This window comes from Acanthaster planci, linkage group LG12 (assembly GCF_054643075.1).
Source record: "Acanthaster planci isolate LZ-2023a linkage group LG12, COTS_SCS, whole genome shotgun sequence".
Lineage (NCBI taxonomy): Eukaryota > Metazoa > Echinodermata > Asteroidea > Valvatida > Acanthasteridae > Acanthaster > Acanthaster planci.
In genome coordinates, this window is record NC_141788.1 from 12,657,367 (window position 1) to 12,681,641 (window position 24,275).

Consider the following 24,275-nt stretch of genomic DNA (forward strand, 5'->3'; position numbering starts at 1 on the left):
AAAAAAACTAAAAATTATTACATTGCTGTGGCGTCATGCTCTGGGAGGCCCTCAAGAGCTTGATCCAGGGTGGACACGTACATGTACTTTTCCACCTTAGCTGGAACCGACATCTGTGCCGTGTTGATGCGAGGACGACCTTTGGGCTTTGAGCAGTGCAGATTACGTGGTTGTAAGCGTATTTTGCTGCACACAAGGATGTGGTCAGTGTCGCAGTCTGTACTACAGTAGCTTCTAGTGACGAGTACGCTATTGAGAGCAGAGCGCCTGGTGATAATAAAATCAAGTTGGTGCCAACAATTAGCCCTAGGATGTTTCCAGGACACTTTGTGCGATGGCCTGCACTCAAAGAATGTGTTTGTAATGCAGAGGCTGTGGTAGCAGCATACTTCCAATAGCCTCTGACCATTCTCATTTGTCTTCCCAGTGCTGTGGTGCCCGAGGCAAGTAGGCCATGCCTCATGATCTGTGCCCACCCAGGCATTGAAATCGCTGAAGAACCTTTGATCAGAGCATCAAGCTGCCCATAAAACCGATCCTTTGTTTCTTCTAATGAGGTGAGGGTGGGAGCATACACGGAGAGGATGTTAACAGGGCCTACAGCAGTGCTGAGACGGATGGAGAGCAGGTGCTCGGTGCCTCCAGAAGGGGGTTCTACCAAAGCTAGAAGGGTGTTCTTAAAGGCAAAGCCGACTCCATGCTGCCTGGGATCCTTGGGTTTTCTACCCTTCCAGAAAAAAGTATAGATCTCCTCTTTAAGGGAGCCACTGGAGGGGAGCCTGGTTTCTTGAAGGGCAGCTATGCCCATGTTGAGTCTGGAAAGCTCTCTATTGACGAAAGCTGTTTTCCTGGTGTCATCCACCTCTCGAAGATCACCAGTAATACTTGTGCACATAGTGCACATGTTCCAACTTGCAAGTCGAATAATGGGAGACTTTTTTGTTTTCTTGATATGTTTGTTTGCCTGGTGTGAAGTTTGCCATCTACTTGTCATGTCTGAGGTGTACATTAAGCTTTAGGCACCCACTAAAGCAGGCAGACATTGGCGAGCCGACACCTTATTGCCCGGGAGCTGCCCGGCTTGAGGCGGGCGGTAGTCGGCCAATGGAACACGATGGTCCCTCCCACTGTTGAAACTGACCTGTGGCGTCAGTTTCAACTCAGGTTTTGGAGGTACTATACATGTACCTGTAGATTGGCCACCCAAAAACCAGTATACAATGGATTTACATGTATCTCCTGAAAATCAACACAAGAGAAATAAGAGGCAATTTCTTTTCACAACAAACTGGGCCAATTTCGGAACACTCGAGGTCTAATTTTGTGTTTACATTGGGCTGATGATGTAATGGGGAGAAAGGCACAGCAGACATGCAGACACGTAAGCTGGCATCAGTGTGGCCCCAAAATGCATTAAAGTGAGTTTTTGATGACATGTAGAAAATGCAAAATATTATACCTTAACCCAAACCCCCAAGGCCCTTTTTGCTTGGGACCCTTCTCAATCCTCCAGAATCCTCCAATTTGGGGGAGTGAAAAAATTGGATTCTCTGGGCCAAACTTACTGATGGTAAAACGTGAGAGGAGCACAGTACCCATTCAGTCAAAATTCAACAGGGTAAGTGCAGGTCGACAGTACCTACATGTAAATGTATTTAGTCAAAATCCAACACCATATAGCAAGTTCCAAGTACCTATTTTCCCAAATCTAAACACCTTGGGGGCTTGCCAGTAAAGCCTGACCGTTCTACCTGGGGGAAGTCCGCTGTAGTCCGCGAACTTTTTTAACAAAAGAGCACTTGACGACGACAACGACCGTACGTGGCAAGAACGGTGTATGTTAATCTGCAAACATGAATATTCCGTGCACTCTGCATTCACAACGCCCTACCCAAATTTAAGTCACGTCATTTAAATATCGATGTCGACTGAAAAGTCCGCTATTGGAACGACAGATTCCATGACCTGTGTGTACCGGAGAGTCCAGGCAACCTGCGATTGGAATGGCATGTTCATTATAATGGTATCTGAGTTTGGAACTCCCAACATAAATGAATGGTAGGTTCAGTGATGATAGTAGGCCCGTGCAACTAGTCGAATGTACATTACATATGTACAATGTACATTTACTGTACATGTACGTACCTGCAACTACACAGTTCCTGCCAGGTCCTGCAGAGCATGCAGCGCCGTGCCACGTGTGCACAACATACACTCACGATCGCCTGTTCTGAGCAGCCACACACTAGCAATGCACCATGCCCAAAGAATCTACACATTGTGATAGAGTCTACTTTATTTGCAAGAAATTCTTTTTTACAAATCTGTGTTTAATTTTGTAATGTGTGATTCCAACTTGTTCCCCGTGCTGAATTGTAAACTGTTTGGTGCCTAGTTGAATTCATTCACCAAAACAGGGATGATTTATTCTTTTTTGTATTTAATTTTTAATGTTTAAACATTTGTGAAAAAAATGTTTTGTTTGCATACACATGTAGTAATAATTACTTTCTATACAAAGTGATTTAAAAATATTTTATTTGCTATAAGCTTTCCCGACGCTGTTTATATAAAAATTGGGTTTCATCCCTCCCCTTGAAGAAAATGGAAGGGTCCGAGTCATGTGAACATGACCGACCATCCAGGATGCACCTCATCCGTCAACATGCATGATAAATCATGTTCAACATTTGCCAACTCTCAAATAATCGGCGCGAACGTGAACATACTTTTTTTTAACGTAAGTTGGTGCCGAATTTGCACTGTGAATTTTCTAAACTGAACACCTGCTTCACAAGTTCGCATGCTTCTTGAAGTCAAAACTGCATTTCAACATACGGTACAGTCGACTCTCGTCATTACAAAATCGGCGCAGAAACGTTCATTGTATCCGAAATTGGTTGTAGGTGGAACGCAACGCAATGGCTTAGGAGCACTGTTGTACAATGCCATGTACAATGCACATGCACGTTTGTGCATGTACAGATGTATGTGCATACATGTGAACACACGATATATCAAAAAGATCTCTTGGTTGTAGTTAATCAAATATACTGTGATGTGTTTAGAATACTAAAATTCACTGTCATATGAAAAGATGTTAACATATAAAAAAGCAATACATGTGAAAGCATCGATCCAGGGATTTTTAAAAGACTTTCGATCGCCATGGATGACAACAAAACTAAACGGCATGAACATGTAGGCCTGTGTGTACCTGCAAGAATGTGGAGACTTGTCAACTGGAGCCTCCATCCATGTAAGTAGTCTTTCCAACATGAAATGTGTCATGGATTGGCTTGGGCGGTATTTCGGTATTACCGAATACCGCGGTTTTGATTTTAATACCGAACAATACCGACTAACAATCCATGAATACCGGAATACCGACATATTCGGTATTGAATTTCAACACCGCGGTATTCTGGCTGATTTGTTCAGAATGTTCCCACAACCCTCATAAGATGAAAGCAGACAATTATATCCACAACAGTGACTGCATACTTCGTGGTTTCAGTCATCCAGCATCACGTTTGTATTGTGTCTTTTGGTGAAGAGATAAGACGTAACGTGATACTTCAGCATGCAGCCATCAACCTGCCTGTCAAAAGGTTTTGTTTCCCTATCGCCGCCGTCAAGTTTGCGGTTTTGGAATAGCTTGTAGGCAGTGCTTCTTGTATTGCTCGTTGGCACATGTATACACGTACATGTATCACAGCCCTACAGGTTGGGAATTAAAAAATCAGCTGGTCTTCCGTGTCCACACTGGACTTTATTTGCCGCAGATTTTTATTGGCGGATCAGAAAATGCGAATGCTGCTTGTGCTTTTTTATGGTCTTTTTTGTCCTTTATATACAACATGTACAAGTATTGTGTGAAAATCTATCTAACCGAAGCCAGGAATGTGTGTTATAAACTATAAAATGATTCCATAAATCTGCATCTGTTCGACATCCATGGCAATCAACGATCTTTTTTAATGTTCTCACATTCCTTCAAACCACACGAAACGAGAAACAAAAACCCGATTCCTCACTTGTCACTGCTTGTATTTCAGTTTTTCCAGAATATAAAATTAGGACAACGTGCAACGGTTGATCAAAAAGATGTCTCGGTTATGATTAATCAAATACCTTGTGATGTGTTTAGAATAACAAACTTCACTGTCATAGGACAACATGTTTAATGTGCATGTGAAATTTAAAAAAGCAAATATATGTGAAAGCATCAATCCAGGGATTTTTAAAAGACTTTCAATCGCCATGGATGACGACGAAGCCAACAGTAACTAACCTGAATGCACATGTAGGCCTGGATGTACCTCCAAGAATTTGAAGGCTCATCAACTAGCTGTGTCTTGCCAAATGTACGTCATGAAAGCGCACAGTCTCATTGGCGGGTACGCTAGATCTCTTTGCAGCAATATGAATAATTCAGTGTTGGGCGATTAGTTGGACTCTTGAGATACGAGAATAGTCATGCGAACTTATTTGGGGCGTATTTCATCGGAAATGTGATGGGAATTTTTGTTTTGGTATTTGTGTAATGAATGTAAAATATCATGGATTTTTTAATCGTGCACTATGCGTGTCATGACGACAGGAATCTGGCAACCGATGTCTGTATATCGCGTTGTAAGCGTGCGTGCGATAAGCCTTGTGTTGCGTGACTGGAAATTTTGTGGAAGCACGCTCGCTTGAGTACAAGCAGTACAACTTCAAATTAAATTCATAAACACAGAAAACACAAACATAGACATAAGATCTTTTTTTTTTTGTGAATGAACCTGCGGAAAAATTTGTGACGGCAGTGTTTTTTGACTTGCAACTATAGAGCTGCATTCGATGTAGTGGAACGTACGACCCTTTTTGGCAGAATCTATACATTGACTGCTTGCCGCATTTCCATCATGCCTTCATTGGCAACGGTTCCGCTCTGCGTGAACAAGTGTGGTGCACCGCACACGTTTTCAACACCGCGATTCGCAAACGCTTTATGAATGGGTCGCCAAGAATGGTTCTTCATGCAACGGAGTCACGAAAACCTTTCGTTGTACCAAGAATTCCGTACAATGCTATTTCGCTGTAACATATTTTCTCCCCAAATAAATATGCACGTTTTCACCGGGACCACAGATTTGTGCTTGTAATCGGAATTTTGTTACAACCGATTTCGTAATAAGAGTCGACTGCTGCGTCGCAGAGGTTTCTGAAAGCCACCTTACCATTGCACACGCGCAGTGTTAGGGCGCAGCTAAAAGGAGCAGCCACTGGTGACCCGCACGTAATCATTACAATAACGTACTGTCTCAGCGAGTACCAACTTGACTGCAGCACATGTGCAGATTTTGACACCGTACTAGCATGGAGGAATAAAACATGTACGAGTGACCACACAGATATATATCGCGGAGCAACAAATCGGTATTTAAAACGCCGTCCTTTTTTTAAAACATAAGTTTTATTTGACATCAAATGGACAGATAAATTATAATAGTTATTAAGTTTAGGGGGTTTTGTGTCGTTAAAAAACCCTTTCTCATGCTGGCCCCTTGTGTTGTTTGTGGTTTGCCTTTGAATGCCAGCATCGCCGCTGCTTTTTGATGACGTCATTGCCTTCTGCAACGAATAACGCGGTATTAGTAAATACCGCGGTATTTTTTCATGGATACCGCGGTATCAAAAAAGGCAATCCCGCCCAAGCCTAGTCATGGAGAGACATTTTTATTTAATTTTCCATCTGTCTTCTAATTTTCGACACTAGCTGCATGGCATCGATAGTCTGAGTTCACTTGCCCACTGTGGCGTGGCCGCCCGCGTGTGAGATGGTCGCTGAAGAAGCATGATGTCATGAAGGAATATTGCGATTGGATAGCTGTGTCTTGCAAAATGTACATCATGTAAACGCATAGTCTCAATGGCGGGTACACTAGGTCTTTTTGCACCAATATGAATAATTGTTTGGCAATTAGTTAGGCTCTTGAGATGTGGGAGTAATCAAGCGAACGTCTTTGGGCATATTTTTATCGGAATCGGGAAGGGAAATTCTGTTCTTGACGCTTGTGTAATCAATGTAAAAAATCAATGATTCTTGATTCGTGCTTTATGCTTGTCATGACTACAGGAAACTGGCAAACGATGTGTGTATCGCCTTGTAAGCATGCATGACGCATCTGGAGGGGCGGGTGATTAGCCTCATACTGCGGCTGGAAATTCTGTGGAAACCGCTCGTTTCAAGTACAAGCAGTATGTCTTCAAATTAAATACATGAACACAGAAAACACAAACATAGCCATGAGATCAAATTTTGTGAATGAACCTGCAAAACAATTTGTGACGGCATTGTTTTTTTTACTTGAAACTGTAAAGCTGCATTCGTATACAATGTTCATGTACATGTAGAGAACGTCCGCGACTCTTTTTGGCAGGAACTGTACATGTACATTGACTGGTTGCCACATTGACTGGTTGCCACATTTCCCTCATGCCTTCTTTGGCAACAGTTCGGCACTGCGCAAGTGTTTTCACCACCAAGATTCATAAATGCTCGTTATAAATCGGTCGCCAACAATGGTTTTTCAGGCAACAGAGTCACGAAAACCATTTGTTAAAACAGGAATTTCGTTTGGGGCCAGATTAGCGTGCAGCAGTGCTGTGTGGCTCATCGCTACAGTGGTAGAGCGCTTTTGTCCCCGGTCGTAATCCGCTCACTTTAAATGCCTCAAACCATGCTATACTGTTTCAAAACAAGGCTGGATTATCTCCACTATTGAGAGCAAAAAAATGTTGGTAATGCCCAACAGCTCAGTCTTTTGTTGAGCACGGTCTTTTGTTATAAGGCCCAACTCTTTTGTCCCAGTTTCGGGCTCCCGGCTCTGCATATAAAGCCTATGTACTCGAAAACGGGTCACCCAGCAGGGAGTGGTTAAGTTGATTTTGATGTGAAAATGTTAATGGAAGCTTATTTGTGTTTTTTGATTGCTTTGTTGGCATTTTGATGTTTGGTGATTGTAAACAGTCAGAATTTCTAAATTTACAATTTTTGAAATCTTGTTTTTTGTGTGTGGTTTATTTTGTCTGACTGTCAGTTTAATGTAGTTTCATCTTCTTTACGATGAAACGGTTGAACTTCTAACTCACACAATCACACTTCTCTGCTATTCTACATGTAAATGCATACTTATTTATTTCTACAGTAGTTCTAGCAGATGCGATACACAGCAAGTTATAATCTTGAAGATGCCCTTCCCCTTTCTCTCCTCCTTTTTATAACCCATTCTGTTCCAATCTAATTTCTAAGAAAATATCTGTGCACTTCCAGAAGGTCAGTGAGGTCAGTCCAGAATATGTACGCACATATTGTGGTCAGCTCAGACCACTTCCAGACCCTGAGATTTCTTTTTTACGACTTTCTCATGAACCCAATTTCCTCCTTAAGTGACCAAGACCTTCCCCTACATACTTGTGGTTCCTTACGCAAAATTTCTTCATGACACGCCCCCTCCCCTAAAAATGGCAGTTTCTGAAAGTCCCATAAGTGAGGTTGTGACTTTGGATAATTCAGAATTTGGGACACACTGGCTGTGTGATAGGGGATTCGGCCCTCGGGAGGTATTCCAAGTCAGTCAGTGCACACTACAGATCAAAGGTGCCCATTGGCTGAATTGGATTGTTGTGTGATGATAGCAGCATGTTTGTGTTTACAAGCAGCTAGTCTGCTGTGGTTTTGTACTATCGAGTGGAATACGTCTTTTTCTGGCATCGATCAAAGACAAAATTATTGCAGTAAGGTTAGTTGCTCAATTTTGGTTTTGGTTTCAAATAAAAGGTTTTGAAATTTGGAACTGGATTGTAGAATTAAAACCAGACATAACCAGAAATTCGGATTCGGGTCCCAAAAACGGACAGAGTAAATACGTGCGCGACATACACTATGATCGTGCGCTGGTGGTAAGCTCCCATAGCACGATCCGATTAATCCCTCTTAATCACTTCCTTTTCAAGATCTCAGCAATGTTTGGACCCAATTGGACATGCAGTATACCGCACCGTGCCTCAGCACAGCCTTTTGGCGGCCAGCCAGCCACATGCAGGCATCGCCGGCCTGCGCTCAGGAACAAGACAGTCACGTTTTTCTTGGTTGCCGTTACACCTCCTCTATTCAAGAGTTGGAAGTGCAGGAAACCAGTCAAGGGAGACTGAATAGACTTGTAAATGTACCGTAAGTACCGTTCACACCTCACAAATTGTGTGGTGCGTCTGTTTGTTTTTGTCTTACTCTTGTGTAATCAATGTTGTTTATTATTTCACTGGTCATTCAATTGGTAAAAACAAACAGAACAGCTGCGTGGCAAACTTAGCAAGGACACTACCGGTTATTGTCATGTCAAGGACATGAGAAAGTTTAGGCTTAAGGTTTACTCTTTCATGCGCTGCTGTCGTCACACTTGAACTTAGGCTGTTTTCCAATACTCAACTTCGGCTCCATCTCAGGCTTCAACTGTTTTTACTACCTGACTTTGAAGTTGTAAGTGCACTAATTAGTCTAATAATGCCACAAAACATCAAATAAAATGCAGAGAACTAAAAAAGTACGGTATTCCAATTTAATGTAATTGCTTCGGGGATTGGTTTCAGGGACAAAGCCTGCAACGGAGACGAAGTTGAGTATTGGAAAACAGCCTAAGCTTGCGTACCAGAAAAAGAGAGATTTTATGTTTTTCAAAAGGTCGTTCGTCTTACGATTCATTTGTTAACCCTGTTCAACGAAAGAATATTTTGAAAGACTATGATAGTTGGCCTTCTTTATATAAGATTTCTTTACGGGACATTTTTGGAGAACTATGTCATAAATTTGTCAAGAAATAATGGGATTGGGAAAAACAACACAACATTGAAAGAGGGAGATTTGGTGTGAGGCTGCCATTGTTGTTAGCAAAAAGTACAATCCAGACACATTTATTCAATACTGAATCATGGCATCTTCACAGAAGTCCAGTAAGTTTTCAAACACTTGGCAGTATTTTGCGTTGGTCTTTACCCAGCCCAGACTCCTTCTAGTACGGCGGATGGTACGCTGGGAAACTGTGACCCCAGTTTCGGTTTTAAATATTTGAAAAAGGTCAGCTGAAGTTGCCTCATCGTTCTCGTGCAGAGTTTTCTATATCAACTGATTTTACTGACTGATTTTAATCAGTCACTAATAATTTTAAGTAAAAATGAATGATGTCTAAAAACAAGGGAGGATTAAGGTGTGGAAACCGGGCTTTTTGTTGATGAAAATCATCGTGCTTGAAAACAGCCGTCACATGGATCATACCATTATTATTTAGGGATGATTTTGAATTTGCAAAGCTTTCCGGTAAAAAAAACTTTCCCTAAATAAAATTCAACTTCACACCGATCCAATTTATTTTCTACTTTGCGCTTAACACTCAAGTTTCTATAATTTCAGTTCACAGTGTTTTTAGTGAAAGAATGTCCTTACATTTTTAGGTGCTTTTAGGTTTATCCGCTCACTATTAAACCCTAACAGTCCCAAATCCTCCCCCTAGGGTTAATGGAGACTCCCACAACATCTGCAAACGCTGTATATAAGAAATTTGGTGCCTCTTAAAGGATGTGATGTGCGAAGTGAAACTGACTCTATTATGATGATTGGCCAACCCTCGCAATAGAAGAGAACAAAAATTTTGTTTTCCTCAAAAACTACAGCATTCTGGGTGGAAATGTTTTACAGACTGATTGAGACTGTTGTGTACCGGTACTTTCTTTCAAGTAAGATATTTCAGGATTATACGATTTTCAGGATTTTACCAATGGTGTACACCACCTTTAAGCTCCAATGGTCATAAAATCGACATGCCGATGAAAATTGAACATTGCAGTGAGCCATATTCTATCCCGTTCAATACAAATTCGAATACGTATAGAAATTACTGTATTGTAGACATATTTCACTATGGAAAGTCAAAAAATGACACAGATCTTAAAATTCTAACAAAATAGGCCTACATGTATACAATGTGTCACAATTTTAGGCAACCGATTGTCGGGTATGTGACAGTACTGCTATGAAAACCTACAGATCATGACCAGCCACCAGTACATGTACTACGTACTGTACATCAAACAATCAATGTACATGTATGCACTCATCGAAAAGCTGAAAGAATGCATGATGTCTTCAGGGTACTACACCGCGTAATGTTTGTACAAAGCATGCTCGGAGTCCTTGTAAAGTAAACAACCTGACTAGAAAATGCCAAGTTGCGTGCAACAAGGTACTGTTCCCCGATCATCAGGGGTTTTTCTTCTCGTTACCACGATCATCATGCACCAGTGCATAATGACATGATGACCGTGCAACGTGTTTGTAGTTACATATATGATAATATAGTGCTTCGTGCAGACATTTACTCTGTCTGTATGTGTATGACTTGCGACTCAGCAACAGAAAATCAAACTCAAAGCAACCTCTGTAATGCAGCTGCTGAACCGTGATTCAAGGGTTTTGTCAATGTTCAATTTGTGCCATTGAAATGTATACATTTTATAGCTATACCTTGAATTGACCACGCGAGTTTTGTCCTGTTTAAATGACACCTTTCATATAATTGGTAAAAAAGCCTCTTTGGATGATATTGATATTACCCTGTATACATCTTCAATCTTGAAGCCTGTTAGCCAATGTCCATAATGCCAACTTGCACAAATCAATTTAGTACCTAGAAATATTGGTGCACAGAGATGCCAACTATTCAAAATGAAAAAGTGTAATCCTATTGCACTTCCAGTTCCGGTTTCCTGACTGACCTAATTTTCGGCGCCACCCTAAAAATTTTCATCAGCAAATTATTACAAAAAATTTAAAAAGTTTTTTAAAATCCTGTTGTCTTTTCTTTCAAAACAAACACCTGTCAACAATTTCTTTTCATGTCAAAACACTTGTATAATTACCTGACTAGCATTGCATACATGTAAGTGTGAATTGTAATTTATTGTTGATTATATTTCCACAGTAATTTTTGTTTTTATTGTAAACACTTTTGTGGCAATTTTTTGGCAACTTTCGTCCCATTCAATCAGCACAAAAATTGTCAAAAAAATCTTTACCTGCCGATCCTATTTAATTGGAAGCAGAGCTATTTTTTCTTGGCCTAACTACACCTAATGTGCTTCTCTGTGTCGTAAGATCCAGCATGGACAATATTAATCATCTCACAGTTACATGTACATGCGTTGTAAAACACATTAGTTTCTCCACAAGATTATGCAATAAAGGTCCATTTTTGTGGTGTATTCGTCCCTGAACTTCTGCTCACTTGTTGCCACAGTGCAAAACAAGTCCAGTTGATAACCAAATATCCAAGAATCAAATCCTCGACAATCCTCCACTCCAGTCAACTTTAGCGCGATCATGATGTTCTACACACGTATATGTACAATGCATGGAGGTACACAATCGCATTGCATATGAAGTACGACCGTGCCTATTCACTCCCAGTTCATCATAGCATTAATTGGGGTGAACAGATGATTCAACCATGCTGGTTTCTACTGCTACTGATGCAGCTTGTATACAAGAACTGTAGGATGCCAGCGACACATTTCTGAAGTGGGCATTACGAGGCCAATTCCGTGCTAGCCAGCTTACATGTACATGTACATGTATGTAGAGTTTACGCACAATTGTACGGTTTTTTCCATCAAGTTGGAAATCGTAAAGATCTTAGTCTAGATCGTACAGTCGTAAATGGACTAAACAAATCGTAAAAATTACACCTAAATCATACAAGTTGGCATCTCTGGGTGCATTATAAAATATTTTAAGCTGTGGCAAAACACCAAAAACTTAGTCTTGATTTTGTCTATGATACTGCACCTGAGAAATTTTTAATTCTACAAGTCTCTGTCAATAGGGTACAGAAATAACAAAATACAACTTACCATCAGGTACTGGAACTACTACAAGGGCTCTGTCAATGAAAACTGTGTTAGTAAGATGCTGGGCCACTCCAACACTGGCTGGATCCTCATACACAACGAAGCAAACTCGAGATGTCACAGGTAGTACCGAGTCCCTAAAAATTAGATAATTTGTAATTAAATTGGAATAGTGGCTAGATCCCTGAAGTTTTTATGTACACTTCCATATTCAACTAAAATACATGTAGAATTCTTCCGATTAATGCATGTATACATACATGTAATTGTACTTCTGCTGTCTCACATGATTCTAGGGAAGGCTTTTGCAGAATCACATGAGAGACATACACGCATAGTACTTGAGCACCCTTCATAATGTTCAGTTAAAGTACATGTACTCTTTTTTAATGTACTGTACATTCTTTTTGAAGAATCCACAGTAAACTGTATGCTCTTAAAAAAAATGGACAGATCAAAATTGACTTGTGGGTAGTTTACAGTATCAGACGTGCAGTTTGTGCCCTTATACAGTGTTATTATACCACTTCTAATTGTAAAGCTGCATCAGCTAGTTGGGGCACTGATTGGAAAAAAAAATCACCAATCAAGCATTATTGCTCTTGTTGAAACTGAATCACAACACCACGGTGTTGTACACGTAAGTATAGGTAATTGAATATTAATGTCTTCATTGGTGCTTAGTATGATCACAAAATAACAGAAAATTTAAAGGTTGTGTAGTTGCTTGTGTTAGACCAAAATGATCACGTGCAGTCATTGCCCTCGTTGAAAAGTTGTTTATGAGATTTTGTATTTATTTGAATAATTTTATTACGTTATTTGTAAAATTTTGTGAGATTTTATGATTACTCGTTATGATGAAATTTCCAGTAATGGTCAACATGTTGCTGGCCAATCTTAGCCAAAGCCATACCAAGTCTTAGAGATCTGATGTTTTGGAGATGCAAACATTGCATGGGTAATAGGGTGTATCAAACCATAGAGGAAGGACAAGCCCTGGCCATAACGTGGCCAATTTACTTTTTGGCATGTACAGTATGTCCATAGCCAGAGCAATTGCTACACATCATCTGTATCACAACTACATGTACGGCACCCCTTTGTACCCTACCGGTATGATTGCAGCCGCAATTTTTCGCTGGTAATCTGCATCCTTAAAATTTTGAATACTTACAGTGTAGGTATAGGAAATTTAATATTTATAAATTTATTAATGCTTGGTACCGGTACATGTATGATCTCACAACAAATCTAATGCTCAAAGCAGTTACCTGTATTACATATATGTTTGTGTGCCCTAAGTCACTGCCCTTAATGAACGCTTTCTTCTGGAGAAATGTTGGGAATAAATAGAGTTCATACAGTAGATTCATGTTCTACGAGAAGTGCTCCTGATATAACACTCTTACTGACAACGCTCTATTTTCATTTCCCCAACTGCACCCCATTCACTGTGTACATATTTGTGTGGTTATAATTATAGCGCTCCTGTTTCCCATGCTTTTCAGGATATAATGCTCACGATTTTCGGCCCCAAGAACCATATAAAGTATGTAAAATGATTCCGATTACAGCGCTCTTGGAAAATCAGATTCTTTGAAATCAACGCATATAAACCAGCATCACAAGGCCACCACAATTGGCCTTCCATCCTGGACACCAGTAGTTTAGCGATCACACAGAGTGCAGACACGCACTGGGACATGGGCCGTAAACGCAGCACAACCGCGACCAAGTGCTCACCACAATGAGCCGCGCCTGCGTGGCTTTGTGTGGCGACAGGGTAGTTATTATTTTTGCAGTTTTTATTTATTCTCGTGGTGTAGTCAACATTGAGATACTACATGTAGTCTTTTGTAACCCAAAGGTTTCTTTCTACCGATAAATAAAATCAACCGCTTAAAATAAATTGTACATGTATCTTCGTGTAGCAAATCTCATCTTTTCGCCGATTGTGTTCGGGTCTATTTTCACTTGGGTTTTCTGTTGACATATCACTTTCTGCGGTCACATGGTTATTGGGAAAAGTCAGCAATTGGACTGTCCATGAATGGGCATGCAGTAGCGGTCAGGATGTCGCGGTAGGTGTAGATGCAGTGCGTGTGCCCCGATTCCGCATGCACGAGGTCCTGCAGCGGTTTTTGAAGGGTTTGGGTTTGTTTTTTTTATCAGTTTCACGAAAACATCAAGATAAATGGATACAAGGCATATACCGGTATGTCTTCTGTACCGTAACTATATCACATACATATATATGTACTGCACTGTCGAGTCGTGATGTGATATGCAAGTGGCTTGCCGTCCTTACCTCGTCGTTAGAGGCACATGATCAATTATTGAATTTGCAGCCCGTGAGGATAATTGAGAACGAATTTGCCGGGATCGACCATGCAGGTAAAAATAAACCAGGGTAAATCAACGCCATTGAATTAGTGCAAGGAATCATAATGTGCATCAAGAAACCATCTCAGTTCCGTGGGGAATATACCAGCCTGATGCTGCCATTGTGGCGCAAAAAGCTAAACATAACAGTGTCTGCCCTCACAGGTACCCATTTACATGTACATGTACTCCTGGATAGAGAGAGGCACATAGGGGTAATGTGAATTGCCCAAGATTACTACCACAACATACTGCCACCAGCTGGATTCAAACCCCCAACCCCGTGATCAGAAGCTACAAACCTTAACCACTAGGCCACATGCCCCCCTCCAGGAGTTGTGATGAGCGCCTATACTGTTAGTGTGATATACACAACCCTCTCATAATAAAAAAAAAACCCACAAGATCTCTGCTTCGTTTCTAGCAGTTTATTAATTCTGGTGTCTGAACAGTTTGAACAACAGAGAAATATGACACCCATAAACATGATAAATACATCACAGGCAAGGCAACCCGAAATCAAAAATTGGCCTATATGGGATAACCAAATTTCAATGAAAACCAAAAACTATTTTCACTAAAACCTTACTCTATAAGTTCAGGAACATTGCTGAATTTCTCCCTCTCTGTATTAAAGGCAGTGTATAGGGTTTACCAGAAAATGTAAAGCACAAGAACTCTTAACCCAAGATCTTGTAATCTGTCACAGCTACACAGCACAGCACAGCGCATGTCGCGCATCACACAATTCGATGGCAGTCACGTGATGACAAGATACTATCCCCCCCCCACCAAAAATGGTCAATCCAAGATGCAGAGCAAGCTTTGCTATTGGTGGGCCAGACACATGGGCGATCTAATTAACACAAACGGCATGAATGGAATGATCATTGTCATGTAGAAGGGAGAGATTGGTATGTGAAAGTCTCATTTTGTCAAAAAATACTCGGTCTCATGCTCTGAAGTCCCCGTTCTACCCCTTTTAACCCCTTCGCACCAGGACGAGGCTAGAGCTGCCATAAACATTGAGATCCTCAGCCTGCTTTTCAGCTATTATTTTCGGCCCACGCTCAAGCAAACACGGTGAAAGATGGCAGACCCTGGCTCTTGTATATGGTGATTGGCCTTCGTGTGTAGCCCAGAAATGAAACAACCGAATTTGCATCATAATCACCAGCTTCACAATAGTCCCCACTTTGAAAAGAGGCAACGGGAATGAGTAGAGCCGCATGCCACCGAACCATCAGCCTTTTCGCTGTGTAATTCAAAGCTGGCAGAGCACGCAGGGCCACAAACCAAGAATTTACGGTTTGGCAGGTGGCCTTCGTGGCCAAGCGAGGCTGGAATTCTTGGAGTCGGCTTTCGGAAAGAAATTCCCATCGTCAATGGGTTAAGAACTACCCCCAGAACTGTGGGGTCCAATGTCCGCCCAGCTCCTACAAATCCCACAGAAAACAAGCCTTTTTCACCATAGGCTCTATATAACGTTTAACAGGGCATGAACACGGATTTTGTGATGGTTGTGTACCCACAGACTTGCTGCTCCTTTCAACATGCCCAAGAGTTCTATGTATGGTAGCTACATGTATACCTTTGTACCAAGAAAAACAGGCCAACACCACACCGATTTTCAAAAAAGGTGCAAAAATTTCCCGATCAGCGTACAAGAGTCATGTGGTTCACAAGTGTACTTGTCAAGACAAGCCACGACCAAATGGTTGACTATGGCTGCCATCGATATACAAGATACGGAAATTGGCTGCTGCCACTTTCCATACATGTATGTGTGCGTAATTCTTAGCCGCGACTGGACTGACTGGTTGGAATGGCACTTGGTCGACCATTCAGTTGTGGCTTGTCTCCACAAATACTGTACCTGTACACATGGCATGTTCTTCATAAAATGGACCAAAATGCAACTTCGTGTGTCATTTTTCAGAAGTGACTTAGATCATTTTTAAGAGTGACTTAATGTAGATCATGTAAAATACAAATTATCACCTTCAGATAAATTTATAAAAATGATTACATGTATTTGGGGATAATTAGGCATACTGTGTACATTTGGTGGACATTTGGTTGGTTACCAGTGCAAATTAAATGGGCTTGAATTCATTCAACGTTTTTCGCTGAAGAGTTTGCAACCTAGCACTAGAGGACTTGATTTCAAAACTTCTCTCAACAAGGAGAATTCAATATATTTTTCAACTGATGTATTTTAAAGCACCCAAGATATAACTTTTAAAAAATATAAGCCATGAAAAAAAGAGCACAAAATTGACCGAAAATGATGAGAAAACTTTGGCTCTCTTCATTCTCTTACCGTTTATAATCACTCTCACTATACCAGCATATCTACCAGGTCTTATACCTTTCAACCACTGAAAATAATCTTTTAAGTTTGGCTGCATCAAAAATGTATAATGAGTGCAACATGTTTGTTGCGAACGTCATATTTGACAGAATTTTGATGACATTAAAGAATTTTGACAAAAATTACATGACATTCGAGAACGCCAAAAATGCTGTCACATGTAGTGCTTGAAAATTCCGTGCTCGATGTTCATTCTGCCACTTTCCATATGTTGTGTACATGTATCAATCGGAGCTGTTATCAACCATTTGGTCGTGGCTTATCTTCACAAGTATACATGTGAAATGCGTGATTCTGGGATGCTGCTTGGGAAATATTTGCATCTTTTATTGAAAATCGGTATGGTTTTGACCCCCTGTATGTAAGCCAGCGTACATAAACCTCTTGGGGGGGAATGGAGCAGCATTTTCTTTTCTATTTTCTACAGCCATCACAAAATCCCTGTTCATGCTTTGTACTATTATTTGTCGAATTTGAATATTTGAATGCAAAAATCATGACAGGGGCAATTTTCTTTTGTTTTAAATGAGAAAAATTGCTCTATGGAGGCTTGTTTCAAGCAGATTCAAATGAAAAGTATCAGAAATCTTACAATGATTTTCAACAGGGCAAGAAGTCTTGTTCATTTCTTTTATCTTGCTACATGGTGGTTGGAGATACTCATAGATGTGAGAAGCTATTATATTGATCATAATATACAATTGTGTGTGTTATTGCAACTGATTTTGTACATGGTTTGTTCATCAACAATCTGCCGGTCGGTGCGACTGAACATTCGGATATTCAGTCATATTGAAAGTCGAATATTTGAATAGTGAATTATTTGATTGACTCAGTCCTAATGGTGAAAACGGCTTGTTTTCTGTGGGGTTCATGGGAGTGGGGTGGACTTTGGACCCCACAGTTCTGGGGATAATTTAAGAGCTAGGTTACTCAAGTTTGCTGTCAAGGGAAAACTTGATTGAACAGCTTTGTTCCACCAGTGGATATGGGCCAGATCATTCACTCTCAAGTATGATAAAAAAAAACCATCGCATTACGACTCCATGTAAATTACATTGGCTCAGAGTCAGGGCATGACGGAGTAGTACTTAAAAGTTGGGAAAGAGTTCCATATACAAACGCCACTCAACATAAAGAATAAAACCTATGAGACTGGTCTGAAAATTCTAAGTGTTTTCTCAGTAAACGACTTGGTATTTTCTCTCCAAAATTGAACTTTTCTGGACAAGATTTTGTTTTCTGACAGCAAATGGTCACTGTAGGGACAGGGTATCTGCAGCTTTAGGATAGTTAAATCTAAGGCTTTTTACGACCTTTTAATGCCTCCCTTAGTGGCAATTTAAGACCAATTTTATTTGCATAAAGCATATGACGAATGAAGTTTATGAACTTTAAATATGTTTGGCAGACAAAAGTAAACGACAGACTTCTTTTGGTTCATATGGAATCATTCCATGTTTAATAATAATACATGCATTCACACGTTATTTTCTTGAGAATGAAAGTGGTCTTTAACTGACAGTCCCTTAAGAGAAAGTTACGATATAAAGCTGAATCTGCCACTGTTCTTACCCTGAAATCCTTCCACATCTTTAACACCTCCCTTTCTCCTTCACAAAAATAGGGCCATTTTGCTATGTCACATCCACTGGTAAAACTGCACATTTCAAGGCATAGGCCTACACCTGATTCCATTTGCTTTTCTGTCCATTTGTTTCAACTCGATTTGTTTCAACTCTTTGGATTTGTCCTTACATCTGATCCTTAATGTGTTGGATTTTGTGATCAACTGAGCCATTAGACTTACATATTTGCCCTCCGCCAGTTCAGCAAGCTTTTTGCTGGTTCACACTTCAACAAGAATCTGCTTTCTCTTCTTCATTTCCTGTAAGTCACCTTCACCTGCTTTCCTTTCTGCACTTGCACAGCATTTCCTTTCTTCTTCCTCTCACTGTCTAGGTAATCCCTGTACCTTGATCTAGCTGAAACTGCAGCACAAAGGAGTTCCTTTGTCAGAGGGACCTTGAGAACCCCGCCACATATTCTGACATGGTCACAGACCAATCTCTGGGCTTCAACAGTTTCCTCCTGCGTATTAAATGTCTCCACTTCCTTATTGATGGAGAAGCCCCGCTCAACAGTTGCTTGTCCATGAGACAGAAGCAGGAGCTTCATACATAACCCTAACACTCCTCAATCCTTCACCTGTTGGAGGACTGAGGAGTGTTAGGGTTTACGCCCACAGCTCAGGGTGCGGTTGACTGACAACTTCATGCAGGAACTCATCCAGTCTCTTGTTTGGGGGCTGGAATGACTGGAAGTGCTCAGTCCTACTCTCAAGTGAAAGCAACTTCTCGAATTGTTGAAGTATCACGTCCCCTGTAATAAAATGGATTGAATGTATTTGGATCATCAATTATTACATCTCTATTTAAAGAGGCCTATCATTTTTTATTTCAATGTTAACTGGGCTACTTCTTACCAACTGAAACCCCTCTTGCCAAGTGTTTGTCCTGAAGAAATCTTTGTACTTGGTATTTCATCCTTTTGGTGCACAACTCTGGCTCCTTGTACATGTACATGTCATTTGGGTTCGAGCATGCCATCTGTACAACAGTGGAATACTTCATGGGGCTCTTCTCCTGTACTTTCTTGATGATATTACAAATACCCTTCATGCACTCCTTCCTAAACACCAGGATAGACAGATCGCTTACACTGTTCGGTTTGCACTGGAGTTCCTGAAAAGAATGTCCAAGATCAGTAATGAATGGCATAAGTAAAAATAAATGCATGATCCAACCGTACTCTTGGCAAAAGATTTTGAAAATTATTGCACTTCCTTGATGACAGTCTCAGCTCCCAAGCCTATGTCGGCATCATTTGGATGAACCCACTTCTTCTCGTCTGCAACATCCAGTTTGATCAGTTGCAGGCTAGAGACGTTCTTCAGCAGCTCTTTGAAAAACCGTCTCAACAGAGTCTGAAAATAATATGCAAACCTCCTTGTTGCATTCATGTTATTTAGTGTACATTGTGCCATATTCACAAGAATTATATCAGTAGTCAGTGGTAGAAGTGTATTCAGAATAGTATTCAGAGTGGTAAATACATGTACATAGCAGCTGTCACTGCTGAAATCAAATTGTCATAATATTGAGAATAAAAATATGCTTCGCTAGTCTTAAATAAAAATACATTATATTTAAGATCGGTTGGGTCATGGACGATTTGATGCTACAGACATTTCATCTTACCTTCAGCCAAATCATTGCCAAGGAATGGCATCAGTGGTTCATCAGTTTGGTACTTTGTCAGAAACGGGTCGAAAGTCCTTGACACAGCCATGAAGAAGTGCAGTTTTGCCAAGATGAAGTGGTCTTTCTGGGCTGTTTCGATTGTCTCAAGTGACACTGTTCCAGGATTTGGAAGCACTTTGGAAGCATCCACATACTTGAGAAGTGCTGGCCAAACATCTATAGCTCGCTGTGCTACAGGAAGGTTTTCAATCCACCTGTGGCCACAGAATGGTAGTGGAAAGAGAGATGACTTGGTGACAGTAGTGAAATCCTCTCTCCTTGCTGGCACATTGTGGAAGAGGTAGTGCATTGCCCTCAGTTGTTTATCCAGATGCCACATGGAGAAACCAGACTTGAAAGCATTATGGAGGGTGTGAAGGCCACAGCTCCCCACATCAACTAGCTGAGTACCATACTGATCTGCTTGCTCGTGCTCGAGACGGCCGTATAACTTCCAATTCACATTCAGTCCATCCATGGAGACTGACTTATGGAGGGTGTGAAGGCCACAGCTCCCCACATCAACTAGCTGAGTACCATACTGATCTGCTTGCTTGTGCTCGAGACGGCCGTATAACTTCCAATTCACATTCAGTCCATCCATGGAGACTGACAGGAGGTTCTACATGTCTCGTTTGTCTACACATTCCTGGGGATGACAAACAAAATTGTATAACAGGTTTGTACTTTGGTAGTAACTAACTAACGAATAAAGGGAAAGAGTTCCATACAGGGATGTCACTTGACAACCTGTGTACAAACCCTATGAGACTGTTTTAATAATGCCTATTTTCTCACTCACTAAATTAACCCTAACCTTGCTAAACTGCATACGCCCAAGGGGGTTAGGGTTAACTAAATGCTGGTCACTATAGAAGAAAATGAGTGGCATCCCCTGTATGGAACTCTTGCCAATACTTGATCAAATAATCAAGGTGTAAATTAATGATCACAGGATGAGTGAAAACCCCGCCAAGAAAAACCCTATCCTGAATAAAGACCATCATATTAGCAGATACATGTACCCATGCACAGTATTCGTAATGTATGAACACCTAATTCTCGCCCTAGACTTTGGGTTCAGACACAGCCATGTCGTGATGTCAATCAAGATATCACACATGCAACTGAACAATGCCCTCACAGCCCCCCCCAAAAAAAGGGGGTAGAGATATGGGTGAATCCCATTCATACATGTAACTGAAGTTAAAAACTTGCATTAAAACTTGTGCCAAAAAAGGGTGACCCTCCCCATGTCTGAGCCATAACGCTAGATATTTCTAGCTAGACCTACATGTAGGCCTGTACCAATTCATTAATAGATATCATTTTTTTTATTCTACTTTCCTATAAAAGTGTTCGGTTTGGCAACAACTGTTCTACCCAATCTCAACAATAAATTCACAAGTCTGAATTATTCGAATTTTTTTTCACACCTCCACATTTTCCTCTCGTAGCGTTATGCCTAACATTAGCACTACTGTTAACAATGTACATGTACTTACTTTGATATGTTTCAGTAGGTCTTCAGCTGTGGAATGCCCCATAAACTGTGACCCCAGGTACCTGAACTTGACAAGGTTCCAGTTCCAGAAATGAACGTGAAGGTCCGGCTGCTTGTTCTTTGTCGCATGATTCAAACTTTCATCAAACGTAAAAACAAATGTCTTGGCTCTGTTGATGCGAGCTATCAGCTCTTGCTTGAACTGCCATGCTAAGCCAAAGCGGAGTATACACAATGTTTTATCCTTACCGCATGTGAAGTTTTTCACTATGTCAGAGTCAGGGAACATTGCACAAAACTCTTTTCCAATACCTTCATAGGCATTATATGACTGATGCTTTGTGGCAGTATACAAACACCACAGTACTTCTGCCCGAAGAGGGGGCGATGAACCAAGCATTCCCCAGAGGTCACTTACTGTAGAAGGCGACGTGCTGGCATGGCTGGTTCCACTGGGTGCCAGTGCCACACTTCCATCATGTTCATTTTTTTCTTTTGGAGGGCCTACCGACATGACGGAGCAATATTGAGAGATGGGAGCCGTCTACTGTTGTTTCCTTATTGCCGTTACGTGTTTTTCACATTGCATACATGTATGTGACTCCACCGCTAATTTCCCCATTGTTCATAATTTGAAGTTTTTCTTGCAAACCATGCAGTGGGCCTCATACATGTAGGTGTTTCCAACTACTGGTTTCAACCAGTTGGCAGACCTACTGTCACTTTGCCATTTTTCATAAAATTTGCACTTGCCCATGGCGGTGACTCGACTACAGCAGAAATCTCAGGAAAATAAGCTGACACGCACGCGGTTTGTACGTACTGCGCATTCACGATATAAAAGCTGAGCCCAAACAGTCAATCTGCGCGATTGCACAATCTTCACGCTATCTCAGCGATGTGGCCAGTGGATGTGGCGATGTAAGGCACCCCTACCAGTAGTGAAGGTAGCGCCCTCTATCCACTTATTCTGCGCCGATGTACAGACTGCCCAAAAGCATTGCAGGATTGCGCATATCGGTGATAGTGCAAGCCGCCTTGTCTCGTCTGGTTCTCTGACTCTTATATAGAGATTTGAGTTAAGGCCTGTTTTCAGACAGACAGTGTGACATGAAAATCCGACTCGTGTAAAAATCATGACTGTTTGTTGGTAATGGAAAGTTTCCCTCACATATAAGTCTCTCCTAATATGCATGTGCAATATCACCAATGAGCCACATCCACGAGGGATACATACGGTACGTAGTACGCATGAACCGAGGAATTTAGCTCAGCGTACACATGGCAGTAGGCCTAGGCTTACGTTACACGATACACTACAGCAAAATTCGAGATCCAATTACAAAATCTTTTCACATCTTGAGATCATTTTCTTGAGGATTTGAGCGTGGTGAGGAAACCACTTGCTTAAGGAATTTTTTTAAGACCTTTGAGAATCAAACTTAAGACCGTTTGATGCTTTTAAAGGCTTTTAATTTAAAAAATTGAATTTAAGACTTTTTAAGGAACCGCGGACAACCTGAGGGAATAATTATGGAACTCGTATACTCGTATAGTTCCATATACATATGGAACTATTCCCTTGAGTTCTTGAAGCAGGCCCTAGGACAAAGCATGGTAAGTGGAGATCGGGCGAAGTGGGAATGGGGTGAAGTAGCAGCCGGTGGGACGATGTGGGAATGAGGCACAGTGGGGGCGAGGGCAAAATAAGTAGGGATGGATCGATGTTGTAGGGGTGTTGTAGCATAGGGCGAAGTGGAAACAGAGCAAAGTGTCTGCCACCCGTAACCATGACCACAAATCTGACAAATCCCCCAAAAATATGGCGGAGTAACTACAGAATGCAGGGCCACGTGCAAATATACTGCCTCGAACCACTGGCTGCAATGTCGTATCTGATCAGAGTGACTCTGGGAACAAGGCAAAAAAAAGTCCAAATCGAGTCTACAATGTCGAAAGAGTTCTTTTTGATAACATGACAAAGCAATACAAAATAAATGGAGACGGTCGAAAAAATCCAAGTCCAAACTGAATGGCCCTGTATTCTATACTACTACTATAGCTGTTCCGTAGAATACTTATGATATAGCCAACTTACTCCTTCGGGAAGAGTCGAATATCTTCTAGCTTTCCAAGAAAACCAAACAACGTTTGAAGCTGTTGGACGGTTGCAACTGGCGAAATATTGGTTGCCTGAATGACTCTTGTTAAACCAGTCATCTTGGTTACACGCAAGCTCTAAACATGTAAACTTAAGCCCTATATACGCTGGGTCTTAGGTGTTATGGCTATCCTTCTAACGACAGGCCAAGAGAAAATGATACAAAATAAGAATCACAAATCTGCTGTGTTAGACTACTATTCGGCGGTAAATCTTCAAGTCCACGGTCCAGACTCGTCGACGGTCACCTGCACATCACATGCACAATGCATATGACATGCATGACATGACACGCGCGCATGGTTCAAAGGTCACGCACTCAAAGCGAGGCTCGCAGAACAAGCTACGGCGAGGTGTATATGTCTCCACACATTTCCAATGGAACGAGGACCTAGCGCTAGACAAGCGATTCGGATGCAGCCTAAGACCATTATATAAGGGAGACCAATGCTAATATCCAACGGTTGCACTCATTGCTTAGCTTGACACGCGCCCATAGAAAACAGTGCAAACTCAGACCGAAATAGCGCCGCCTGTTGACTCTCGTGAATTGGAGGTTTTTTCACTGTAAATTCAAGATTATGGCCAGAAGATCACTTTTTG

General features: G+C 41.2%; 1 protein-coding gene across 1 annotated transcript in view; it reads right to left on the reverse strand.

Moving 5' to 3' along the window:
* The window catches only part of LOC110988056 (uncharacterized), a 74,268-nt gene extending 50,310 nt beyond the window's left edge, over positions 1–23,958 (reverse strand). The window contains exons 1-2 of the mRNA XM_022251276.2: positions 23,610–23,958; positions 11,950–12,083 (exon numbers count right to left, since the gene is read on the reverse strand). Of these exons, the coding sequence (XP_022106968.1) occupies positions 11,950–12,083; positions 23,610–23,731 (256 nt within the window). The 5' untranslated portion in view covers positions 23,732–23,958. The remainder of the gene's footprint in view (positions 1–11,949; positions 12,084–23,609) is intronic.
* Positions 23,959–24,275: the final 317 nt, after the last annotated feature.